General features: G+C 52.0%; 1 protein-coding gene across 1 annotated transcript in view; it reads left to right on the forward strand.

Annotated features, from left to right (window-relative positions):
* The window catches only part of AIFM3 (AIF family member 3), a 49,755-nt gene that overhangs the window by 10,576 nt on the left and 16,650 nt on the right, over nt 1-22,529 (forward strand). Inside the window, exons 3-8 of the mRNA XM_074887300.1 lie at nt 7,634-7,847; nt 12,918-13,027; nt 14,968-15,077; nt 16,449-16,493; nt 17,778-17,874; nt 19,991-20,103. Of these exons, the coding sequence (XP_074743401.1) occupies nt 7,634-7,847; nt 12,918-13,027; nt 14,968-15,077; nt 16,449-16,493; nt 17,778-17,874; nt 19,991-20,103 (689 nt within the window). The remainder of the gene's footprint in view (nt 1-7,633; nt 7,848-12,917; nt 13,028-14,967; nt 15,078-16,448; nt 16,494-17,777; nt 17,875-19,990; nt 20,104-22,529) is intronic.

The raw sequence follows: 22,529 nt of genomic DNA on the forward strand, positions 1-22,529 counted from the left end.
AGGCTGTGTAGGCAAGCTGGCTGGGCGAGGGAGGGGTGGTGTGGAAGTTCAATGTTAAGCCTTGTCCTGAGCCCCTGCCAGCAGCGTGGGCACGAGCAGGCACTGCGTGGTGGCCTGGGCTCATCGTACCTGGCAGCATTGGCATCGCACCGATGCTGGCGCGGCTGGCATTGCCGAAGCTGCCTTTGAGGAGAGCTCCCATCCTCTAGCTTGTTTTGGTCACCTAAGAGGGAGCTGAAGGACCATCCTGTCCTTGTTACCTGCTTGTGCCCAAGCGCAAGGGGAATCAGATAGTCCCGCTGATCTATCAGATCAGCCAGCAGCCATGCACAGCCTTTGCGGGTCTTTTGGGGACCTTTTATTGGCACTTTGTCCTCATTGCCTCAGGCAGTGGGGATTTTGGGTTGAAGGACTTGAAAGGTCAGGGGGTGGTAGGGTCTGGAGCACATGTCGTACGAGGAGCGGCTGAGGGAACTGGGGGGGTTTAGTCTGGAGAAGAGGAGGCTGAGGGGAGACCTCATGGCCCTCTCCAACTCCCTGAAAGGAGGGTGCAGAGAGGGGGGATGAGTCTCTTGAACCAAGTAGTAAGTGATAGGACAAGAGGGAATGGCCTCAAGCTGCGCCAGGGCAGGGTCAGACTGGCTCTTAGGAAGGATTTCTTTGCAGAAGGGGCTGTTGGGCGTTGGAATGGGCTGCCCAGGGCAGGGGGGGAGTCCCCATCCCTGGAGGGGTTGAAGAGTCGGGTTGACCCAGCGCTGAGGGATCTGGTGGAGTTGGGAACTGTCAGTGCTGGGTTAACGGTTGGACTGGATGATCTTCAAGGTCCCTTCCAACCGAGATGATTTTGTGACTCTCTGATACAAGTTGTGTCTGTGACCCACCGAGCAGGCACCCAGTGAGGTCCTCTGCCTTTGCTTTGCAAGGCGCAAGGAGAAAATAAAGGTGGTTTTCTGCCCTTGGCTTATACTGTGATTATTTTACAGGTCATTGCAGCGCTAAGGTAATATGGCATTGGACACTGTGAACTGTAACCTTTTTTTTTGTGAAAACCCATGCTGTTTATATCCTTCCTTGGAATGTTTAAGGAGTGAAAACGCATCCAGGAGTAAATGTCTTTGTTGACTAAACTTGTAACAAACTCTGCTGGCAGTTCCACTTTATTTTGTATACCATCAGCAAAATTGTGTTTCATCTTGGACCGGTGGAGGAATAAAAGCACTCTGCAGGCGCATTTCCTGAACTGCAGATTTTCATGTAGAGGCCTATTTGCATAGCGGGGCCAAATGACTGAAAATGCCACCCTGTAATGTACCGCGTGCTCTGCGGCTCTGGTTTTGATTAGCAGCCTTCAAAGGCTTCTGACAAGCCTTTCCCCAGCCCCTGGTTAGCACAGCACTGACTGTGGTGCTTCGTCTCCGTGGTTATAAAACCTGCAAAAGCAGTGAGGTAAACCTGGATTTGCAGATACCGATTGTTCTGGTAAGGAGGTTTCACGGCCTTTTTATGATATTTGTCGTTCCCGTTTCTTGCTGGAACTGTTCACCCATCAGAGCTAAGTAGTGCACTTTCCTATTTTTAAAAATCCACCTATCCCCTGTACAAATGAGAAGCAATCATGCAGGGACAGAACAGAGCTATTTTCTCCATCAGTGCTGTTTTGACGCGAAGGAAATATTGCAGATGCAGCCTGAAGTCAACAGAATTTATTTAGACACTTTTGAAAGATGTATACGAGGTCCTTACCTGCTCCATCGTATATCCGAGAGTCCCCCTGAGCACCCTCGGCATTTCTCGAGATAACCTTGACGTGGCACACACATTGCTGTGTGCCAGGAAGACCTTTTGATGAGCAGATCAGTGGTACAAGAGCTTTGGGGAGTGGAGTCCTGCAGCAGTAAGTAACTACGCTGGCTGTACCAGAGGCCAGCCCCAAAGCCTGGCTGCTGCTGCAGTGCCCGACCCCATCCTGATATTTAAGTGTTTAATGAAGAGCTTCTGCTCAAGCAGTGAGGTAATCTTCTGTTGTCTCTGTGCTGCAATCCCGTGATGCCAGATCCTCTTCTGAAGGCCTAGTTCTCAATCTCTGCATAATCTTTTTCTCCATTTTTCCTCCGGGTGCGTGATGCATACGCGATGAGCTGCCAGCTGGCAGTCTGCGTGGGATCCCAGCACCCGCTCCAGGAGAGGCAGCCAGGTCAGGATGACGGGTACAGGGAACCATCGTGCGCCAGCGACTGCTCGCTGTGAGCTGCAGCAGCACCATCTCTGCACCAGGCGTGGGAGAGCAGCTTGCAAAACCTATCAAGTTCTGATTATTTTTCTTTGCACTCTCTGCTGGGCTCAGCGCTTGATGGTGGGGCAGAGCAGCAGCTCTGGCACGGACGGCGTGTCTGTGGGTGAGCTTTGCCCTCGCACAGAGGATGCGTTTGGCTCTGAGCAGGGAACGTGTCCCCGTCGTGGGGATGCTGCGTGCTTCTGGAGGGGGTGCTGTGGGCTGTGTGTCCTTCTGAGCTTGGCTCCAAGGGTGCCCCCAGGCTTGGCTGGCACCTCCTGGTGTTTGGGAGCGTGGTGTTTGCTGAACAGGGCATCTGGAGAGGGAGGGCAGAGCCGGGCGTGTTGGATGCGATGGTTTTGTCTTTAGCTCTGTCACTTTTAATAGAAACGGTTTGGAGTCTCTTTGAGACCACCTAAAGTAGTTGTCATTGAGGGCTGCAGTTACGAGGCAGCGTGAGTGAGCCCAGGGGATGCCTGGAGAGCGCAGCTCTGGCAGGGCAGAGCGAGACCCCAGACATGTCCTGCAGAGGTGGATTTCCTCTGTGCTGGCTGCAGGAAAATAAACCCTGCTGGGGTGAACTGGGCTTTCTGGCTGTGCCCACCATACCCTGCTGGGCCCTCCATCACTACCCATTTCTGGCTTCCACTGCTGTTGGAGCTGTTGGCACCGTAGGTCAGTACAAGGCTGTTCCCTGCCCTCAGTGCTCATTTACCCTGTGCCTGCAGCCTCTGAGCAGCAAACCCTGAGCCATTGGAGGGTTTTGTGTTTGGGGAAGGCAGACACTCAGCTCTTCCTTCCACCGGCCCAGCTCCTCCCTCCCCTATGGCCAGGCGTCTTCATCTTACCTAGACTCACCCAGATTCAAGCCAACTCTTGGCTCATGCCAATTCTCTCTGCCCCAGCACTGCCATATTAATTTAGTATTTTCCTTGTTTCTACTGTTTTAAGTATGATACTTTAAGTGGCCTGATACCCGTAGTTTAAATTTAGCCTCTAGAAGGGCACTGAGCCATACATGGGAACCTAATCCTGTAGTAAAGAAGTCTTGGGTCATTTAAGTGCTCTAATTTTTTAAAATAATGACCATGGCCCTGCACTGCAGCCCAGCCACCCTCCACCTGCCAGCACCCTGACCAGGGGTCGCTGCCAACATTTCCAGCCTCATGTCTCGGGTACCTGCCCAAAAGCAGGCAGAGGCTTTGGCTTTTCCCACAAGGCTGTGAACAGTGATGGAGAAGGAATAGATTTAGGGGAGATGTAATGGGGTATTAATGACCGACTGCCAGGTGTTAATGACATGAGGCAAAGCGCAAGAGCTCGTGGGCACAATGTGAAAAAAAAAAAAAAAACCAAAACCCTGAGCCAACTGTGATAAATGGGGTCAGGATGTTGTTCCTGGGTGTGCATGTAGAGGTCCCAGCAGTGCTCTGACCTAAAGGCTGAAAACCTGAGAGGAAAAAAAACCAACCAATTGGGTCAAAATGCATAGTCTTGACAAGAGTCTGTATTTTAAGCAGTTCTGTGATCTTGGGGAGCTGACTCAGGATTTTTGAATACTAAGAGCTGGCAGTGCTGAGGTGTATGTGGATGTGTGGTATTAGCACCTGCTAATGCTCAACTGTTTCATCTGATTTTTTTGTATATTCTTATCAAATACTTCCAGGCCTGGCCTCCTGATCCTTCATATATGTGTGTGTGTGTATAAATATAGATACAAAACACATATATATTAAAAATATACATGAAGACACAAAACCACATGCATACACATATATGTATGTGTGTAAGTGATGCTGGTGGCAGAGGGCGAGCAGGCGTATCTCTATCTCTGGACGCAAACATATACACGCTCGGAGAGCAGCAGTTGCTCTGCCCTGGAAGCTACATGTCACCCTTGTTCCCACCAGCCATGGATGGGGCAGCGCTGCCGTGTGACAGTGGTGGCCTTGGCTGGTCCCCGAGGAGTCAGCCACCACACGGATTTTAGGCACATGCCTAAAACTTCCCAAACAGTTTGCTTTAAGGTCCGGAACCTCTTCTAGCAGTTATGGAAAATGACCGTCAAAGGGATGGAGCACACTGGACCCAGCCACACCGTGCCAATTGGATTTCAGAATGAAACTTGGGTTTATAAATATTTTGTATAAATATAATTTTCCCTGATGGCAGCTGAAGCAGTTTGCTGGATCAGCTCAGGTGCCGCCGAGCCCTGGATTCCTGGAGTGATCATCCCTTGGGAATGCAGATCTCTGGCCAGAGGGACACCCCATACAGGGCCAGGGGGGGCGAGGAGGAGGAGAAGGGGCGATAAAGGGTCAGGGATAGGCAAAAGAGAATTGCCCCCCATGGAGGCAAGTGGTGAAGTGTGGGGCCTGAAATAGGAGGAGGGAAGACTTTATACCTCTTTTTCTTTTCCTCTGGACGTTTGACCAGGCCAATGGCATCCTGGCTTGTATCAGCCATAGAGTGGCCAGCAGGGACAGGGAAGGGATCTGACCCCTGTGCTCGGCACTGGTGAGGCCGCCCCTCGATGAGTGGGTTCAGTTTTGGGCCCCTCACTCCAAAAAGGCCATTGAATGACTCGAGCGTGTCCAGAGAAGGGCAACGGAGCTGGTGCAGGGTCTGGAGCACAGGTCTGATGGGGAGCGGCTGAGGGAACTGGGGGGGTTTAGTCTGGAGAAGAGGAGGCTGAGGGGAGACCTCATCGCCCTCTACAACTCCCTGAAAGGAGGGTGCAGAGAGGGGGGATGAGTCTCTTTAACCAAGTAGTAAGTGATAGGACAAGAGGGAATGGCCTCAAGCTGCGCCAGGGCAGGTTTAGACTGGATATTAGGAAGCGTTTCTTTCCAGAACGGGTAGTCAGGCGTTGGAATGGGCTGCCCAGGGCAGGGGGGGAGTCCCCATCCCTGGAGGGGTTGAAGAGTCGGGTTGACCCAGCGCTGAGGGATCTGGTGGAGTTGGGATCTGTCAGTGCTGGGTTAACGGTTGGACTGGATGATCTTCAAGGTCCCTTCCAACCGAGATGATTCTGTGATTCTGTGACCAGGAGTGTCGGTGAGCGCTGAGCCGGGGTGGCTGGGAACACTGTCAGAGACCTGCTGCTTTTTGCATGTTTTTCTGACCTAGAAAGAAGTGAAGAGCTCAGAGCTAAATTTTCATCTTCATCCCCAAAGGTTCATATGCCTGTGGATCAGCAAGCACTCTGGGTGCTCACCTGACCCAAATGTAGTTTGGAAAACAAAGCTCTGAGGCATTGGGCCAAGTGAGAGATGGGGGTTGTTCTCAGCAGGGTGGATTCACCGTTAGGGCTCGGAGCTGCCGGCTCCGCCGGTGCCAGCCTGGCCTCACCCTGCACCGTGGTGGCCACAGGGATGCGTAGCCGTGTTCAATTCACATAAATGCCTGATTGACTGCGTAATCGTGTGAAACGATCCTCCTAGTTCTTTGACCAAAAGTATTTCACAGGGACTGGCATAAATGGATGGTTGTTGTATTTCCTAACTCTATCCTGGAAAATTCGTGTCTGCTTTTCCAACCACCGTAGGAAAACAGTGGTTATGGAGAGCGGCCTCTTTGCTGGGTACCTGCAGGGAGCTGGGCTGCTTCTCTAGAGCTCCAGGAATTGTTTTGCTCATAGCAACATTTTTTTTTTAATGGATGGTGCTGGGCCTCCTAGTTTGGAATAACAGAACAGAAGGTCACATCTTCTGTATGAACGCCCAGAAGATTGCTTTACTGGATCTGTCCGTCAGAGCCCCCAGTGAATCCTGCCCTGGTGAGTGCGAGGATCTGGCTGCCCTATCCCCTGCCCTGCTGAGCTGGCACAAAAAGCAGAAACTCACAGGAGTCTTGAAATAGCCGCTTGCTGCTGGTGCCTGGATGGCCATGGCCACTTGCTTTTCTCCCTTCCTAAATGAACGACCTTCCCCCGGACCTTTTCTTCCATCGGCCTCTCAATGGACTTGCAATAAGTGGTGTGGGACAACAAACCAAGCTGGGAAGACCCACCGCCCTTCTCTTGTTACAGGGCTCCTCCCGCTCTTCGGGGGCACGTTGTTCCCCTATCTTTGCTTTTCTTTAAGCTGTTTAGGTCATGAGCTTTAATTTTTATCTTCTGCACAGCTTTTCCTGTTCGTGACATTTATAAGACGGGGAAAGCTCAGCAGTCTCCCATTTGCTTGAGACATGTCTTCAGTCTCCGGCACTTACCCCCTGGCTCGCTATAGAACTCCACTGGGGTTTATTATAAATATTAATGGCTTTAGTTTTATGAAGTCCCTAGGACCTAAAGTGATTTTCTCTTTACGATGTGAGAGCTGACTTCCTGTGATGCTCCTGCGTCCAGGCTGCTCCCCCTGGGCACGGGGTGGTGTGTGGGGGTGCGTCTGGATGGGTGCCTGGTGAGGCTGGGTGAGCGCTGCCCTTCGGGGAGCTCAGGTGAACACCTGCATGTCTTCACCTGGGGGTGGCCAGGAGAGCCCCTGTGCTCCCCACCCTGTCCCTGTGTGGGGAGGGGAGGACTGGCAGCACATCCCAGTCAAGGCAGAGGGAGAGCGGGGGGGAATGGAGGGGCAGCACCCCGACTGTGCCTTGCCAGGGGCTGCCTCGCTCCCTCGCTGCCCGGTGACAGCACCCAGGGTGGTGGTGGAGCCAAGGGGGCCCACTGGCTTCGGTGTCCCCTCTGATGGTCAGGGGGATGTGCTGCGCTGGCACAAACATCTCCTGTGTGTCCCTGGGTCCCCTGGTCCCCAGACCAGGGATGCTTTTGTTATCAAACCTGTTCAGTGGTGTACACCTAAGGAAAGCAGACAATCCTTGCTTTTCTCACTTAATGCTGAAGATTCACTCTGTGCTAAAAACCTCATAAAGAAATAATTTTGGCTATTTCTAGTTCCTTATTAATTGGTCTCCATCTAACGAAGCAGCTTTATACACCATGCAGTGTTGGCTTTCTCTTTCAGTTATTGTTATCTACAAAGAATTAAAGGACTTTTGAAGTCGGTCTGAGCCCTAGAAGCCTTGGCGTGCCTCACATTTAGCTGCCTGAAGCTGTTTTTCACTAAACAGGACAGGAACTGTGACTGAGGGATTGTTTTGCACCAACTGCTAATGTCTGCTTGCAAGAATATGTACTTTATGCATGCAAAGGTGCCCGATGGAGAAGGAACAGTGGAATAATGGGCTTGAGTAATCAAGCCAAGTTTGATATTAAGTCTTTTATCTTCCCAAGCAAGCCAACAAAAAATGACTCTTCTGATGTCTGTCAGCTCCTTTCAAACTCCAGGGAAGGAGGGAGAGGCAGAATGGCAGCAAAACCTCCGGCTTCATTTTAATGAAGATTTCTGTTTGTTCCTGCAGTTGAAGTGAAAATTGAAGTTGTGATACCTGAGAAGGAGAGAAGCAAGGAGGAGATGTCGCCCAATGGAAAAGCCAGCCCCCTGATCTACAAAGTCAACGGGACTGCCCGGCATTATCATCTCGAGGAGCATCCCATTGCCAGTAATCCCTACCACAACCCAAAGGATGTGGTGGAAGCCTCCGTGTGTCACGTGAAGGACCTCGAGAACGGACAGTAAGTGCCTAGAATTTTTGCAGGTAAAACTTGAGAGACCTTATAACCCAAACCAAACCCTGTTCTTTAGAGTTTCTGGAGATGATAATTTAACTTAGTAAAATAAATTTTGTTTTCATCTTGAAAAATGACATCACAGACAAGTGACCACTGCTTTTTACCAGAAGGTCTGCTGTTCCCTGCATGGTCAGCCCTGGGACTCTTCTTAGAAAGATGTGATGTTCTGTAGCAGAATTTCTCAACAGGCTCTGCTCAGCTTGTGTTAGACAATCCTGACATTTTTTTTATAAATTTATAGCCTTAGTTTTACAAAGCAGCATGAGTAGCACATGGGTGGAGCTGATGGGGCAGCCCATGTGCTCCATCGCTTCTGCAGTGCTTTGTTCTAGCCGAGCCCATCTCTTCCAATTTGCTCTTTCACCAAGGATGCAGTTTTCCAAATTTCTTGCTAATGGCAACACACTTCAGCTGTGTACAGTTTCACTACCCTGATTTAAGAGTTTTCTGAAGTCTAAAAAGCTCCCATCCCAGTCACCATGCTTTGCAGGCTGGTGTTTCTTTTCTGGGGTGGATGTGCCTTATCTGCAGCATGTTCTGTTGGTCTGATGGCCAACATCTCAGCAGGCTCTGACCTTGCATGAAAGAAAACATAGTTTGAAATAGCTTTTATTCCAGTGAGGGAGTGATGTCAAGTGTGTGGGACACAGCAGGAGTCTGGCAGCTATCTGCTTGAAATTGAACTTGAATTGCTTGTTCTAGAATAATCTATGTATTATAAGCTACTTTGTGCTAAACTTAAGGGACTTCATGGGCTATAAATTCTTCTCATTAGGTAAGTTCATCCAGGAATAAACTGTTTTTTTCATTGTGATGGGAATTTAAGTGCTATGCCATTCTATAAAGGGATCACCAGACTTTGACGGATTAAATCTTCATGTAATGAGGTGTGGGTGACTCTGCAAGCTCTGCTGCAGCTCAGAGAAGTGCTGGAGGGCCATCAGGACCTGGAGGCAAATGGCCTCCTCCAGTGAGGGGTGGGGGTGAGGAATCAGTAGAGATGAGCTGGGCTGGAAGGCAAGCACAGGGGCTGTAGGGCTGCTTCTGAGAGGTGACGGGCAATGCGCAGATGAGCAGTGACAGCAAGGCTGGAGAATAGGGGACCTGGGGCGGAGCACAGGCAGTGACTGGGCTTGCCTTGAAGCTGGGGTGAAGCAAAAAGGGGAGACTATCCTGGGAAATACTGGTTGCACAGGAAGGGTCCTGTTCCAGTGTCAAGACGTAGCCTAATGGCTGAACACCAAATGTTCATGGAGGCGGCTTCTGCTGACTTTGTGTTTGGGGTGTGGCTAAACAAGCGTGCTCTGCTTCAGCGCCCCAGCGCAAGGAGGATGTTGGAAAATAAGGGCTGCGATAGATACGTTGCCTAGAAGGCATGTGGTATAGTAGATGGAAAGTTTCAGAATGCTCTGCTGGTCACGGGGAAGGTGAGGAGGGAGCTGGCTGCAGTCCATGAGAACGTACTGGCTGCAGGTGGCTGTAGCAGGGAGGTCTTCAGCTAAAGCCAGGGCTAGAAACTGGCTTCAGTCTGGAAACTGGGCTCACACTTCAGCCATGTGTGTATCCAGCTACTGAAATGTGCAACCAGGTACAGCAGCAGACTTGCCATCACTGGATATTTTAAGTTGAGAACAGCTTTTTTCCTAGCAGGCTGAGAGTAGCTCAAAAGAGAGGTGCTGCAAGAAGGTCCCACGGCTTGTGTAAGCGACAGGCCAGACCAAAGGATTCCCTTCTCGCTCTGATACCCAAGAGGGATTTTCTGGGAAGCTTCTCTCAAGGAGTGTGCTGGGCAGGGGTGTGCGTGGGCACAGCAGCAGTTTGGGACACCGGCACAAGGGTCTGGGCACCTCTGTGTTGTGTTAGGGGAGTCTGCGAGCACAAAGTACTCTTCCTGCCCACCCTTTCTGTCTTTCTGGTACCAAGATGGTGTCAGCAAAACTAGTAAGAGATACTGGAGGATAAACTCTGGCAGTGCTGTACCCAGCCAGCCTCCCAGCAGGTTAACTGGGGGAAGTCAGTGAGCTGCAGACAGAGCCCCAGTGCTCCCTCAGCTCCTGAGCAAAGGTCCTTTGCAGGCCAGAGCTGAGTTTTAGCTGGCACTTCCCAAGCGGGGAGTGGAGCGGGACAACAGGACAAATTCCCGACTGAGTAAATAGCTCAGCGGGGAGCAGCACAGCGTAAACCATCCTCTCGCTCGCTCTGGAGTGAGTGTGGGATGGGAGCCTTGCAGGTGGCTGTGTGCTGCCTTGAAGACACCAGGTCTTGTTTTTGACTCTCAGATCACACAGTTCCTTGAGTAAGTTGTAAACTCTTTCACTTATCTTATCTTCCCATAGAGTTATGGCTGTCATTTAACTGCAGGGTTTATCTGAAGCACCTCACAGCTGAGGAATGCAGCAGGACTTGTACTGCTCTATTCCCCTTGTGCTGACAAAAGAACCTCCAAGTGCCAAGTGTCCTACATGAGGAGGGAGCAGATCTGCATTGCTCGGGAGTGGGGCTGTCAATTTACTGGGATCATATGGCTCCCCAGGGCAGGTGTGATGGCTTCTGCTGCTGTTTTCACCCAAGGTGGCAAGGAAATCTGCTGTTACTCTAGGTGGGACGGTTGATGCAGGTGGAGCAGGCACCTGCACAAAGACTTGTCCAAGGTGGGTTTGAAGGTGTTACAAGGGTGCTGGTGGTCTCATTTCCATGGCTGTGAAGCAGCGATGTGTCTCTGTAGCCAGGGTGCAAGTGATGGGATAGAGCTGGGATGTTACCCATAGAGGAATGAGCATGCAAAGCGAGTCCCATTGTTCTGAGACCCTGGGACCTATCATGCATGAACAACATTTGGGGATCACACATGGACCAGCAGCTTTCTTGAGCACATGGGGTTTGCTGTGTGCACAGTGAGGTATTCAGTTCACCAAACGCAAGGTGCCAGGCTTTGCTGTAGAGATGGTTCCCTTCATGCAGTGAGAGCAACCAGGATTTCCAGATAAACATCGTTGTGTGGGGCTTTCTAGCTGGAAGAGGGGAAATTTCCAGGGAACAGCAGCTCTGCACTTGGCACCCAGCTCCCCCGCAAACAAGGGCTCACTCCTCGTCTCTCTGCTTTCCTCCATGGTTAGCTGAAAGGCTCTGCTGTAGGGAAGCAGCTGCTGATGATTGCATTGGGAAGGGTTCAGTGCCTCACACAGGGCCATGGATTGCACAGGCTGTATCGGGGCTGTTGGTTGGAAAGGGAGCACCTGAGTGGTGAGAAAAGGAGGCGAGGACAGGACATGTTGGGATGAAGAGCTGGTAGAGACATAGTGAGAGAGCAGAGAGTAAACATCTGCTCAGTGCAGAGCAACATCACTCTCACTCAAGAATGTTGGGGCTGGAAAGCCACAGAAGTCCCCTGGCAAAGATCTGGGTGGGTGGAGGAGTGGGGGTCTCGGTGCTGGAGCCTCCTGCATCCCAATCTCCAGACTCTGCCGAGAGGAACAATGGGCAGCCTCCTGGAAATTATGAATGGCTGAAGGTCTCATATTTCAATGGATAGTGCAACTGCCCAGTGTAACGCAACTGCCTAAATGCAGCCTGGTTCTGTATATGGTCTGCAGGGCTTGGAAGCTCTTGCAAACAAAAGCAGATGTTGCAGCTGCATTGCAAAACCCATGCCCGGCCAGCAAGCAGAGCAACCTCCAGGCACTGCTGGATGGGTGCCGCTGGGCACTGGGGAGGAGGCATGCCAAGCCTGGGGGGCCCTGCGCAGCCGACTGCTGTGGGCAAATGCACCCACTGTTCAGGGATGCTGCACCCACGCTGCAGCCGGTGCAGAGGTGTGTATCACTCAGCACAGCCCTGCTGAGCCAGCGGGCTGCAGAGCAGCTCTCAGTCAAGCCAAGGGAGTTAGAAAGGATTTTCTAAAATGCTGCTTTCCAGCACTAATGGCGTCATTAATCACTCATTCAGCAGATGGGGATGCTCAGTAGCTTTTTCTGTCTTTGCAGACAAGGTACATGATCAGCAAAGAGATGGTTTTGGCTAGGACAGGGGTGGCTGGAGCCTCAGCCTGGCTTAGCTGGTCAAGGACCAGGTGACTGCCGCAGGTGTGACCCAGAGAGCCCCAGAATTGCAAAGCTTTTTGTGTAAAGATTCCTGCTGTGCTAATCGTGCTTTTGTCCAGGGTACCACACAAGCAACTGTGGTCTTTCAAAGAGCACCTGAACCTCTCCGGGTGAATGGCTGGAGGGTTAAGTTGGCTCTTGTGCAAAGACAGGGCTGAGTGCCAGCAGCAGCAGGGAGGCAAAGCCCCTCTGTGATGCAGAGCTGGGGCCAGCAGCTGGAGCAGGTGGGCAAGTCACTGTGTGAGCTTTATTCTGCAAAAACAGCTGAGGGAAACAGCAAGGAGGTCACACGTAGGTGTCTGCTCTCCTGAGGGTTTTATCAGGAAAAGATGACCCACGTTGATGACCCTGGGATGTGGCCAGGACAAGAGCACAACCCCCAGAGCCACAGGGAGGCAGACCCCAGGGCCAGGGTACGCCAAGGGTCAGAATTGCCTCTCCTGGTTTTCAAGTCTCAGAAATGTGTTTGCTTTGAGTGAGCGAACACAAGCTTGGCAGAGACCTGCTGAGCTGCTGGGGCCAGGAGGGGAGGTGATGTCACCCTAAAACCAGTTTGGTTTCTTGGTCCCACTATATGCTGAAAAGCTTTATTTTGACCCCCCCGGACTTGGGTGGAGACTACCAGCTGCTTCCTGAGCAGCTGGGGAGGTGCTTTAGGCCACTTCTTGGCACAGTGATGGAGGAAGAAGCTGCCACTCAGTGGCCCAGCTTGGATGTGCCCCAGGCTGGGAGCAGTAGAGCCACCTCCAAAGCTGCCTTGGTGACAGGAATGACCCACACCTGCAGCTGGTGGTGAACAAGTTGAAGGACGGGGGGAACCTGGTGGAACCAGTGCTGGGGTGCAGGGTGATGGGGTGGTGTCTGCTGCCAGGCGGATGCTCTGCCATGTCTTTTCCGTGTTCCTCCTCCCCAGGATGCGGGAAGTGGACCTGGGCTGTGGAAAGGCTCTGCTCATCAAGGAAAGCGGCGAATTCCACGCCGTGGGACACAAGTGTCCCCACTATGGGGCTCCGCTGGTCAAAGGTCAGTCTGCATCACATCCCAGGAGTCTAACAAAGGGCATCAAAGTATTGGCAAAAGTCAGCCTGGTGTTCATGTGGCTCTGCTGCTGGGCGTGGGGCAGTGCCATGCCACACGCTCAGCATCGTCTTGGCATCTCCTCACTGGAGGAAGGCACGGGCAGAAAGCTGGGGGTGCACAAACCTCCTGGAAGCACTTCACCACAGGTCTGGTTTGCTGGTGACCCCAGCTTGCCACTGCTGGTCACAGGGCTGGGGCTTTGGGTGACTTTGAAGAACAAAATGGCATGGGCCATTAAATTCATCTTCATTCTTCAGCTGGAACTGAACCTGTCTTGGATGTTATGAAACAGCTGCAGCTCACTGTCCCCACACAAAGCCCGGTTTTATGGGGCTTTTCATATTGTCCTGTTTATCAGTTCCCAGCCACTGAGGAGTTAAAAGAATGTCTTAAAGGGGAAAGAAAAAATCATCTTATGATCATTTCAGGCCACTCAGTCTTAAAAAACCCCACAAAACCACAGCTTCCTGTAAATCAAAATCCTGTTTGAGCTGATGGGATCCTTTCAGTAGCAAAAAGAAATGTGTCCTGGCATTTTCTCAGCACAGGCTTCAGGCAGGTCCCCAGAGTCTGAGTAATGGCAGCAGGCAGTGCTGGCCCGCCTGCGTGCTGCAGAAGTGCCTCACCCAAACTGGGGGCAGGGTGCTCTTTGCTGGAGGTGGGATCCTGGGGAAGACAGCACACCATCCTGCTGAGTGCCCTCTGGGTATTTCTGGCCCAGCAGCGGTGCTGGGTGCAGGCAGCCATGCTCTCAAGCCCCTTGCCTGGGGCTAGAAGCCAGCTGAGCAGGGCACAAGCCCCCCATGCTGCTCTGGTGGCCAATGGAGGTGGGAGCCCACCTGACTTTCAGAGACCTGCAGGCGCATCGCTGAGACTGGCTGCTCACACAGGGATCTTGCTGGGGAATACAGGATTTGCTGTGGAAGTAAATGCAGGCACAAGCTCAGGACCAGTCCAGGATGGCCAAATTGTAGCTGTTTGCTCTGCCCCAGCAGTGTGAGCCAGCTCTTTCAGGCAGGGAAAGCCAAAGTCCAAGGTAGCAGCCTCTGAGCAAATACTTGTGAGGACTGGACTCGTGGCTTTGGGCATGCCCCGTGCTTTCCTGGTGGTGTGCAGACTCCTTGCTGTGTCAGGATCTGTTCTGAAACACACTTGCTCTAAATAAGTGATGTTCTGCTTGAGGTGCTGCTTGGTCCGGATGCTACTGGGGCTTGTGGTGGTGACTACAAGACCTTGGAGACTGCAGCCCCAGGCCCTGACGGAGAGCAAGATTATATTCCAGGCAGAGCAGACAGCTTTGGAGCTGTGCTCAGAGATGCTGAAATGTCACTGTCAGCAAGGGCATTTTAGATGGGATCCCTCGTGCAGGATCCCTCGTGCAGGATCCCTCGTGCAGGATCCCTCGTGCAGGATCCCAGTTGGTAACTGGGTTCACCCTTTATCCCAAATGGCTGGACCAGTCCCACATGCAAGTTAAGAGAACTCCACATCAAGTAGCCAAGATGCCGTTGACCATCCAGGTCCACAACAGCTGCCATGTGTCCTGTAGGAGAGGTGACACCTCTGGGTAAAGGAGGAGCGTCATGGGACATGCTCGCAGAGTCTGAACTTTGAAGCTGCTCTGCATGGAGCAGCACAGCTCCTGCTGCTGCAGAAGGCCCTGGGCAGCAACCTTCAGCCTTCAGGAGGTCAGCCTCACTCAGCAGTGGTGTTCACACTGTGAAGAAGCTGAGTCTACCATCACTGGGCCAGCAGGAGGGAGACCTGGCCTCTGCCATCCCTGCCCTGGCCAGGTCGTGGCAGCTCGATCTCAGTGGGCTGCAGGCAGGGATGGGAGGCAGCTGCAGGGCAGCACCAACTCTGCTCTGCCATGTTTCCTGCAGGGGTTTTGTCCAAAGGAAGAGTCCGCTGTCCCTGGCACGGAGCTTGCTTCAACATTGGCACAGGTGACATAGAGGACTTTCCTGGCTTGGACAGCTTACCCAGGTTCCAGGTAAGACCTTCGTTCTTACAGCAGCAGAGGAAAACACAGAATCAGCATGGTTTGGGTTGGAAGGGACCATTAACGATCACCTAATCTAGCCCCACTGCTGTGGGCAGGGACACCTTTCACTGGATCACGTTGCTCAAAGCCCCTTCCAGCCTGACCTCAAATGCTTCCAGGAATGGGGCATCCACAACTTCTCTGGGCAACCTGTTCCACTGTCTCACCACCCTCATTGTAAAACATTTCTTCCTTATGTTCAGTCTAAATCTACCCTCTTTTAGTTTTTAACTATTGCCCCTTGTCCTGTTGCTATAGGTCCTACTAAAAAGTCTGTCCCATCTTTCATATAAGCCCCCTTTAAGTATTAAAGGGCTGCCATAAGGTCTCCCTGGAGCCTTCTCTTCTCCAGGCTGAACAACCCCAATACTCTCAGCCTGTCCTCGCTGATCATTTTTGTGGCCTCCACTGGCCCTGCTCCAGCAGGTCCGTGTCCTTCCTGTGCTGAGGATCCCAGAGCTGGACACAGCACTGCAGGTGGAGTCTTACCAGAGAGGAGCAGAGGGGGAGAATCCCCTCCCTCGACCTGCTGCCCACACTTCTCATGATGCAGCCCAGGACACAGTTGGCTTTCTGGACTGTCAGCACACATTGCCAGCTCATGGCCAGCTTTCCATCCACTAATACCTCCAAGTCCTTCTCCTCAAGGCTGCTCTCAAGCCCTTCACCCCCCAGCCTGTACTGATGCTGGGGGTTGCCCCAACCTAGGTGCAGGACCCTGCCCTTGGCCTTGTTGAACTTCATGAGGTTCACATGGTCCCATTTCTTGAGCTTGTCCAGGTCCCTCTGGAGGGCATCCCTTCTCTCTAGAGTAGCAACTGCACCACTCAGATTGGTGTCATCTGCAGAATGGCTGTTTGCATTGGGATTAGCATGCTCTTTGAAGGTGTGGAGCACACATTTTTCCAAGCACATGCTGGGGTGACCACTGGAGAGTAGCACCTCACCCAGCTCTCCTTCCTCCCTTCAGCTGCCCTTGCCTCCAGCCACGGGCACCAGACACCTCCTGGGAACCTGAGGGTGGAGGTGCACGATCTGGGGGGTGTCCTGAGCAGGAGTGGGGTGGAACTGAGAAACCAGCCATCAGCCTGAGATAGAAATCAGGTTTTACACTGAACATCAGTGCATAGTTGGCATGGGACAGGAAACATCACGCAGCCTCGAGTTGGGGTGAGCTTTGCATGGCCTGAGCCACTCTCCCAGGAGACCTGGTGAGATCGCTGCTCTGTTCATTAGTTGCTGGACAGAGGGAGTAATCACCCTCTTCACGCCAGAGGCACTCAACTGTCCTGCAAACTGCTGCTGTTCTCTCACCCTCAGGTGAAGATCGAGAAGGAGAAGGTGTACATCCGAGCAAGCAAGCAGGTGAGGGGCCACTGGAATCCCAAAATCAAGGCCCATGCTTTTGCTTTTTGCTCTGTGTGCATGGGAGTGGGGGGAAATGCTTTTCTTTGGGGTCTCTGGCAGGGGAAGCAGTGCCTGAACAGAAGGATGCGTGAGCATCCAACATGGATAAATCAAAGGTCCACCTAGCCTGGTCCTGTCTCAAGCAGCAGCCCAAAGTATGTACGGGAGCACGAGTGGAGCAGGGCAGAGGTGTTGTGTCCCCCTCCCATCCTGCCTGTGCTCGTCCAGCCTCCCTGCAGCTGCTGGACACCTGACCTGGGGTGTCCATGGATTCAGAAGGTCTTACTGGGTGTTTGTCCTGAACTTGTCTTGTGTATTCTTAAGCTCATAGCAGCTTTTCATTTAGTTGGTCCATGGAAACAGGCCTTTTCCACCAGCCTTTTGGCCTTGTCTGCTGGGTCTGAATGTGGCACAGCGATGACAGAGGTCATCTGTGCTCCCTCTTGAGCCCAGACATCAGCAGCTTTTGCTGGAGAGGAACCTGGTGCGTGGGCAGGGAGGGTTCTCATCCCCCGAGACAGGATGCAGGATGAAGCCTGTTCAGGCCACTGCCATCTTTCTTTCCATGAAAAGCCACCTTCTGATGCATGTTTGCATGTGCATGTGTGTGAATCCAGCGGCTCAGAACCAGCTGGACCTTTGTAGCCCTTGGGTTAGATCCAGAGAGGTCACCTGAATGGCAGCACTTCTACTCCAGCTGATTCAGGTGGGATGTGATGAGGAGGGTTTTCTCTAACAGAAACACATTTTGGACTCCCAACAGCTGGCAACAAGGGGTCTGTGCAGCAGGGCTATAGTGGCATAGCCCCTTGGGTGTGCTCTGGTAGGTTGGACAAGTCCATCAGGTTTGGATATCAGAGGTATACAAGCTCTGCTCAGGCACAGGATGAAGTTCCTGATAGGATTTCTGCATTTTCCTCTCACCTGTTGGTTGCAGAATTGCACAATGACACACCTGGGCTGCTTTTTAAATTTTTTTTCCCCCGCTTTGTGTGTGTGGATGAATTTGCAGAAGATGATGGATTTTTTTTCTTTTGTATCTTGTAAGGGGGTAGTGCACTGGATGGTGGAAAGATATTTGGATGAACGTGGGTTTGGAGTCCTCGCTGGGTACAAGGGCACAGTTATTCCCTTTCTATCCAAGCTGTTTTATGACAGTAGTGTAGTTGTCCCCGTTCCTGCCTGGCTACCCAGGTTAAAACTGAGAAAAGATATTGACTTTTCTTCTTGTTGGTGACATAGGCTCTTCAGACACAGAGGAGAACAAAGATGATGGCAAAGTGCATCTCCTTGAGCAACTACAACCTGAGCAGTACCAACGTGCTGATCATCGGTGCAGGTACCGGGTGGTGTGTGCTGGGACCGCTGCGTGTGTCCCCTCCTGGGCAGGTGTGCAGAGAGTCTGTGTGCGATTCACCTTCTGTCACCCCTCCCGCGTGCCTCCCTGTCCAAAGGGTCAGCCCAGAGGGGCTTCCTGAGCCTTTTTGTCCTACACGCTAATGGTCCAAAGGTGCCCTGTGCCTCCAGTCTGTGGAGCTTTGTAGTTCCCTGTCACAGCCCTTTGTAGTGGGTGTCCTGAACCCTCTTCCCTCTGCACCCTCCACAGATATATCATTAACCCCTGATTTCCACAACTGAGAAGTGTAAAGTCCTCTCAGGTGTTCCTGTGATGTGGATACACGTTTTCCTCTTGGAGCCTGCACATCTCTATCTCATCCCATTGTAGCTGCCTGCAGCTCCAAAGCTCTCACCTCGAGGTGCTTTTCTGAAGATAAATTCGTCCATCTTCCCAGAAAATATCAAATCCCGGCATGAAATAGCAAAATTGCCAAGCTATCTTTTCTTATCTCTTGTCCCAACTCCATTTGCGTAATGCAATTTTTGTAGAAAGGGAATTCCATCTGCTGAGTTTGTGTTTCTGGAATGGACTGGACCATGTTGTGGTGAAATGGAGGGTGGGAGAAGGACACAAGCTGTCCGGTGTTGGTCCTGAGGCTGGGAGGGGACGGCTGCTCCTGGCACATGGGTTGTTCTTACCTGATTACAGCCTCCAGGTCACCAGATCCAAGCTGTGGAAATGGGGAGCACACTGCAATCTCCTGCTCCTGCCATCTAAGTTACAGCTCACAGCCTGAGCAGAGGGGAGAACCAGCCTGGCTGGCTTTTCCCTTGCTGCTGGGTAACATTTTTCCCTTCCTTGTGCCCCTGCTGTTTGTTGACTGAAAGCCAGGGTGTGACATTGCTTTTTCCCAAGGTCAGCTGGACTGTCCTGGTGTGTGGCAGGGCTGGACACTCTTCAAAATCCTCAGCAAGGCCATTCCACAGGCCATGTTAGCTGTTGCTGAATGAACTTTCTCAGGCTTGACCCGCTAAATTTACAGGTCTATTAAAGACCAAACTCTGTTCTGGTGGATGGGAAAAGAGATTTCAAAGCTGGTGTTGTGAGGAAGAAGTTCTGGGAAGACACTACACATCCAGCCCTGCATCGAGGACCAAGATCCAGCCATGCCCAGCAGAGCTGAGGGCAAGCGACCGCAGCCGCTTGCTGATGTGAGGGTCATCCTGGCAGCAGTGCAGCGTCAGTCCTGGCTCAGCATGCTCCAGGCAGTGTGCATAGGATGCCCACCCACCCGTCTCTTCTTCCACTGTCATCCTCCACCTCCATCAACAGGAGCATTTTGTTGATGGACCAAACCATGGTTCTGTCCAGGTCCATCTTCTTTCACTGGTGTTACAGAAACTGTGGCCCTTACAACACTCGTCATTGAGTGAGGCTTCCTTGGTTGAGATGAGACTCAGGACTTCTCACCTGAGCTCTCGAGTCTCACCAGTTTGGCCAGGGCAGAAGGGACATTGCCCATCAGGCTGCCTGACTGCAAGGGGACAGCACGCCTCAAGGCAGCTTTTTGTTTGATTTAGCCTTTTTTCTGTGTCTATAAACAAGCAAACAAAAAACCCTCAACGAAATTGCATGCAAAAGCGTAGCACCCAACCAACACTTCAGCTGTCCGCAGGGAGTACTCCCTGCCCTGTGTGTTCGGCTGTGACTTCACCAGGAGCTGAGTGCACAGGGAGGGAGCTGCAAGACCCTTCCCCGACTAGGGGAGTGCAAGGATCCGAGCAGCCACCCCTGCCCCTGTGCTTGTGAGAGGTGTGTAGGTGCTGGCAGCACTCCTCAGGTGTGCTTTTTGTGCGTCTGCGTGAGTTTAGGGACAGACACGTCCCACAGAGGATTAACGTCATGCTCCACAGACAGGATCCCTGCTCCTGCCTGGTGCATCCACCCCAGCTGGCTCCCCATGCAAGCTGTTTGACTTGGGAAGGGCCACGACGTAAGGCCAGGGCTAGTGGAGATGGTGATTCTGGAGTCAGCCCCAGTGGGGTTTAGGAACAAAAGGTTCAGACCTTTAAGTGGCCGGTATGCGCAGCTGCCAACAGCCTTCCCTCTCCCTTAGGGGCAGCTGGACTGGTCTGTGCAGAGACCTTGCGCCAGGAGGGTTTCTCAGACAGGATTGTGATGTGCACGATGGACAGACACTTGCCCTACGACAGACCAAAGCTCAGTAAGGTTTGTATCACTTTGGGTATGTCACATTCCTCCCCAGTTTTAAAATCTGACCTAGGACCTTTCCCCACTGTTATTCATTGCAGCAGCATGTTTCTTCTTCCTTATTTGTCCTGTCTCTGTTTTCCCTTGAATTTTCTTTTCTGTTGGTGACTGAAATATGAAACACAAAAGAGGATTTGTTCAAACTCTGAACTAAGAGTACTCCAGTACAGAACCAAGGGCATTCTTCAGAGGTCTAGCAATAGCTGTCTTGACCAGCTCATACCTGGAGGGATCTTCTTACTCTGTTTCTGGATCAAAATCTTCAGGGCAATGAAATGGGGCATTGTCAAAAAATTGTATTGTCTACCAAGTTGTTTATTAGTGCATGGTTCTTACTGCCCAGTGATGCTCCATGCCATAATTAGTATGATTATCACTCATCACCACAACTTGGTAACTTGGCCACAGCGCAAAGATCACTTTTTCTGGCACACATCCAGTTTTGCATTCCAGTCTGTAGACACAGGATGATCTTCTAATCACATTTTTTATTACTGATTCCTGAGCTTTACCTGGTATCAGACAGCAACTCAGGTTGGACAACAGCATTAGATCTTGAAGCCTGGAGATAACATAAGAAGAGGTGGTATATGTATTGCCCTTCATGTCAGGGATGCTTATCTATGAGGGCTGGTACTCTACAATCACAGCATCTGACTGTGCTTCCAGCCCCAAGACAAAGTGGTTTTCAACGGAAGGCAAATATGCATGTGGCTTTTTGACAGCATTCGAACCATTTCTGTGCTTGGACCAGACCTGTTTGGGGTGAGGAGCAGCTGCCTGAAACCTGCATCCCAGAGTCACAGAGGCTGTGCTGGGGAGCTCAGAGAAGCTCGCAGTCACTGTCCCAGGCAGGCAGCTCTCCAAAACACTTATCCCCACTCTGTGAGTCTTAAAGTGCCTTTTCTACTCTCTGTTAAATAGCAAGAGCATCTCACACGCCAGAGATGTTGTACATGGTTTGTTAAACTCTCCACTAAACACCTCTGGCTGTAGCTGCTTTTTGTGCACAAAGCCTGTGGAAGAGAGGGCAGAATTTTTGGGAACAGGCCTGGAAAAAAGGGGATTTTTCTTAATCCTATTGTGAGTGGGACTAGCCCTGGAAAGAGTCATTAGAGCAGGAGTGTGTAAAGCTGTAAGCAGCAGACTTCTTGACTCCTGATACTGCAGCATTGCCCTCCCTCTGCCTTGCTGAACACTGGTTATCAGTACGTCCCGAGGTCCCGCCGGGCTGTTCCTCGTTGTCCCCTTTGGACCATGACCTGCTCCCTGGTGTGCTTCAACGTCCCTGCTATGGTCTCCAGAGCACTGAGCAGCAGCAAAACCCATGGTGGTTGTGCACTGCTCTGTGCTGCTCTCCCTGCACGCTGAGGTGGGGGCTGCCGCTCCCAAGGGGTCAGACATTCCTCTCTGTAAACATTGGGTGTTTAAAGAATTTGCAGTAAAACCTGTATGACCCTGCACCTGCCTCAAGCCCTAAGATAAGGGTCTGTTCTGAGCACGGTGTTATCTGAAGTCACGGTAAGGGAGTGTCCTGCAGGGCTCATCCTGGACGCAGACAGACGTTTCCAGGGAGAAGGACCTTGCACATCCATCCCCGGGGGCAGATGGTGCAGCCCCTGATTCCTGCATCCCCTGTCCCTCTTGGGTCAAGCCCAGACGCCATGCCTCTGCGGCACAGGTGAAGGATGCTGCTGCTCAGTGCTGGGGGACATGCTGCAGGGCTTGACCGTGGCATGTCCGTGGCCTTGCCTGTCCCCGCCGTGCTGCAGGCGGGGAGGGGTGCACTGGAGCGTGGAACAACCTGCTCACAGGTCACTTGGTGCTCAGCTTGTCCTCACCCTACGTCTGAGCTTCTGTCCACAGGGTTAGGACAGATGAACTTGGGCTCAAACATGAGCTCAACCCTGCCTGTAAAGATGATGTAGGTCTCACCCAAGTGACCAGAGAAGGCTGGGAAGAGCAAGAACCTTTATCTTGCAGCAAAAGATGAGCAGATATGGGCCACATGCCCCTGCATCAGCTTTTGAGGGAACTTGTGCTGCGTGCCTTGGGTGCTTCTGAAAGCGTTGCCTTTGCTGCGTTAACTTAGCTTCCACTTCCCCTGGCAACTGGTTGTTCTCCAAATAATGGGGCTTTTCCTTTGCTCCTATGAACTTGGTGTTGTGAGGGGCTGCCGTAAGAGCTGCTTTGCAGACACTCGGGAGCACTTGCCGTGGTCCTGCCTTAGCCGGTGAGTGCCACCCCCACGCCGAGCAGAGAAGCAACAGAGCCCAGTCCAACATCTGGTGATGGCCTTTACTTGAACAGGCTTTGATTCCAGCCCCTGCAGAGCCTCTCTCTTAACCTATGCCATAAGGACTGACTTCAGACTACTGCTGACT

Source organism: Strix uralensis, chromosome 17 (genome assembly GCF_047716275.1).
Source record: "Strix uralensis isolate ZFMK-TIS-50842 chromosome 17, bStrUra1, whole genome shotgun sequence".
In the NCBI taxonomy this organism is placed as follows: Eukaryota; Metazoa; Chordata; class Aves; order Strigiformes; family Strigidae; genus Strix; species Strix uralensis.